The 1129-nt window shown below is 46.9% G+C and overlaps 1 protein-coding gene across 1 annotated transcript; it reads right to left on the bottom strand.

Moving 5' to 3' along the window:
* Nucleotides 1–289: 289 nt before the first annotated feature.
* Prr9 (proline rich 9) lies at nucleotides 290–631 on the bottom strand. Its single transcript, XM_042681293.1, has one exon. The coding sequence runs from the start codon at nucleotides 629–631 to the stop codon at nucleotides 290–292; it is 342 nt and encodes a 113-aa protein (XP_042537227.1).
* Nucleotides 632–1129: the final 498 nt, after the last annotated feature.

Below are 1129 nucleotides of genomic sequence, written 5' to 3' on the forward strand. Positions count from 1 at the left end.
CTGAGAAACCTGTTCCAGGCTTCAGTGGGCTCCCTTAATAACCAAACCATGCCTACGTTTGAAACCTCCCACCAGACTGCAGAGAACAATTCTTATTCCCAGAAGCTGATGAGATACAGAGAATTCTCCTTAGAGACATAGACCAAGTCCTGAAATATTGAGGAAGCCAGAAGGCAAAAGGTGCATCATACACAAGAGATACCTGCAGGAAAAGGTCATCAGAGTTAGGGCTGGGGTTGGGTTTTTAATCTGTTGGCTATCTCCTTGACCTCGGAAGGCATTTGAACAGCTACTTTCCCTTTCCAGGGGGTGAGCATGTTTCTTGGTCTTTCGGTGGGCATGCCTCCACAAATTTTGTCTGGGCTAGCTCCTGGCAGGACTCGGCACACTGAGGCAGACACTGGTCTTGGCATGGAGGTACACATGGATCTTGACCTTGCTGCGGGCTGTTTCCTTGGTTTGATTCTTGGCACTGAGGAAGACATGCCTCCTTAACTTGTGGCAAGCACTCATTTTGGCAGGGGTCCTGGCCCTTGGGGTGGCATGCCTCCTTAGCTTGTGCCTGGCACTGATCCTGAAGACATGGAGGTGGCACACACGGCTGCTTGCACTGCTGATCACTGAAGGACATTCTAGCAAGATTTGCAGGACCTGAAACAAACACAAGATTTGAAACACTATGGATTAAAAGTACCAGGCTGGGAACTGGGCATCCAGGGCTGAGGGAAGGGAGAGGAGAGATGATTAGTCCCAAGAACTCATTTCTCTGCTAGTTTTCATCTACTTTCTACCCTTCCTTGGCCCTTTGTATTCATCTAGATTGCTAGAATTCCAAACCTCATTCCTATGATAGATCTTTGTTTTTTCTTTTGCTTGATTAGTCCTTTGGAAAAATTAGGAGCCAGAGAATAGATAGAATATATAGGATGGGTAGAGGTCCAAGAAACGGCAAGTTACTTAAAAACCTGGCAGAAAGTAGAGTCCAAAGTAGCTCCCAAAGATGGAGCAATCAGGAGAGAGAGCTATATGCCCACTTACTTGATCTTTCCACAAGCCTCAACCAAGGTGTAGATTGTAAAGCCCAGTAAGGTGGGACTTTTATATAGTTCTAGGACTGGCTCCCTGCAGG

Source organism: Dipodomys spectabilis, unplaced genomic scaffold, assembly GCF_019054845.1.
Source record: "Dipodomys spectabilis isolate Male_0828 unplaced genomic scaffold, ASM1905484v1 ptg000069l, whole genome shotgun sequence".
NCBI classification, from domain to species: domain Eukaryota; kingdom Metazoa; phylum Chordata; class Mammalia; order Rodentia; family Heteromyidae; genus Dipodomys; species Dipodomys spectabilis.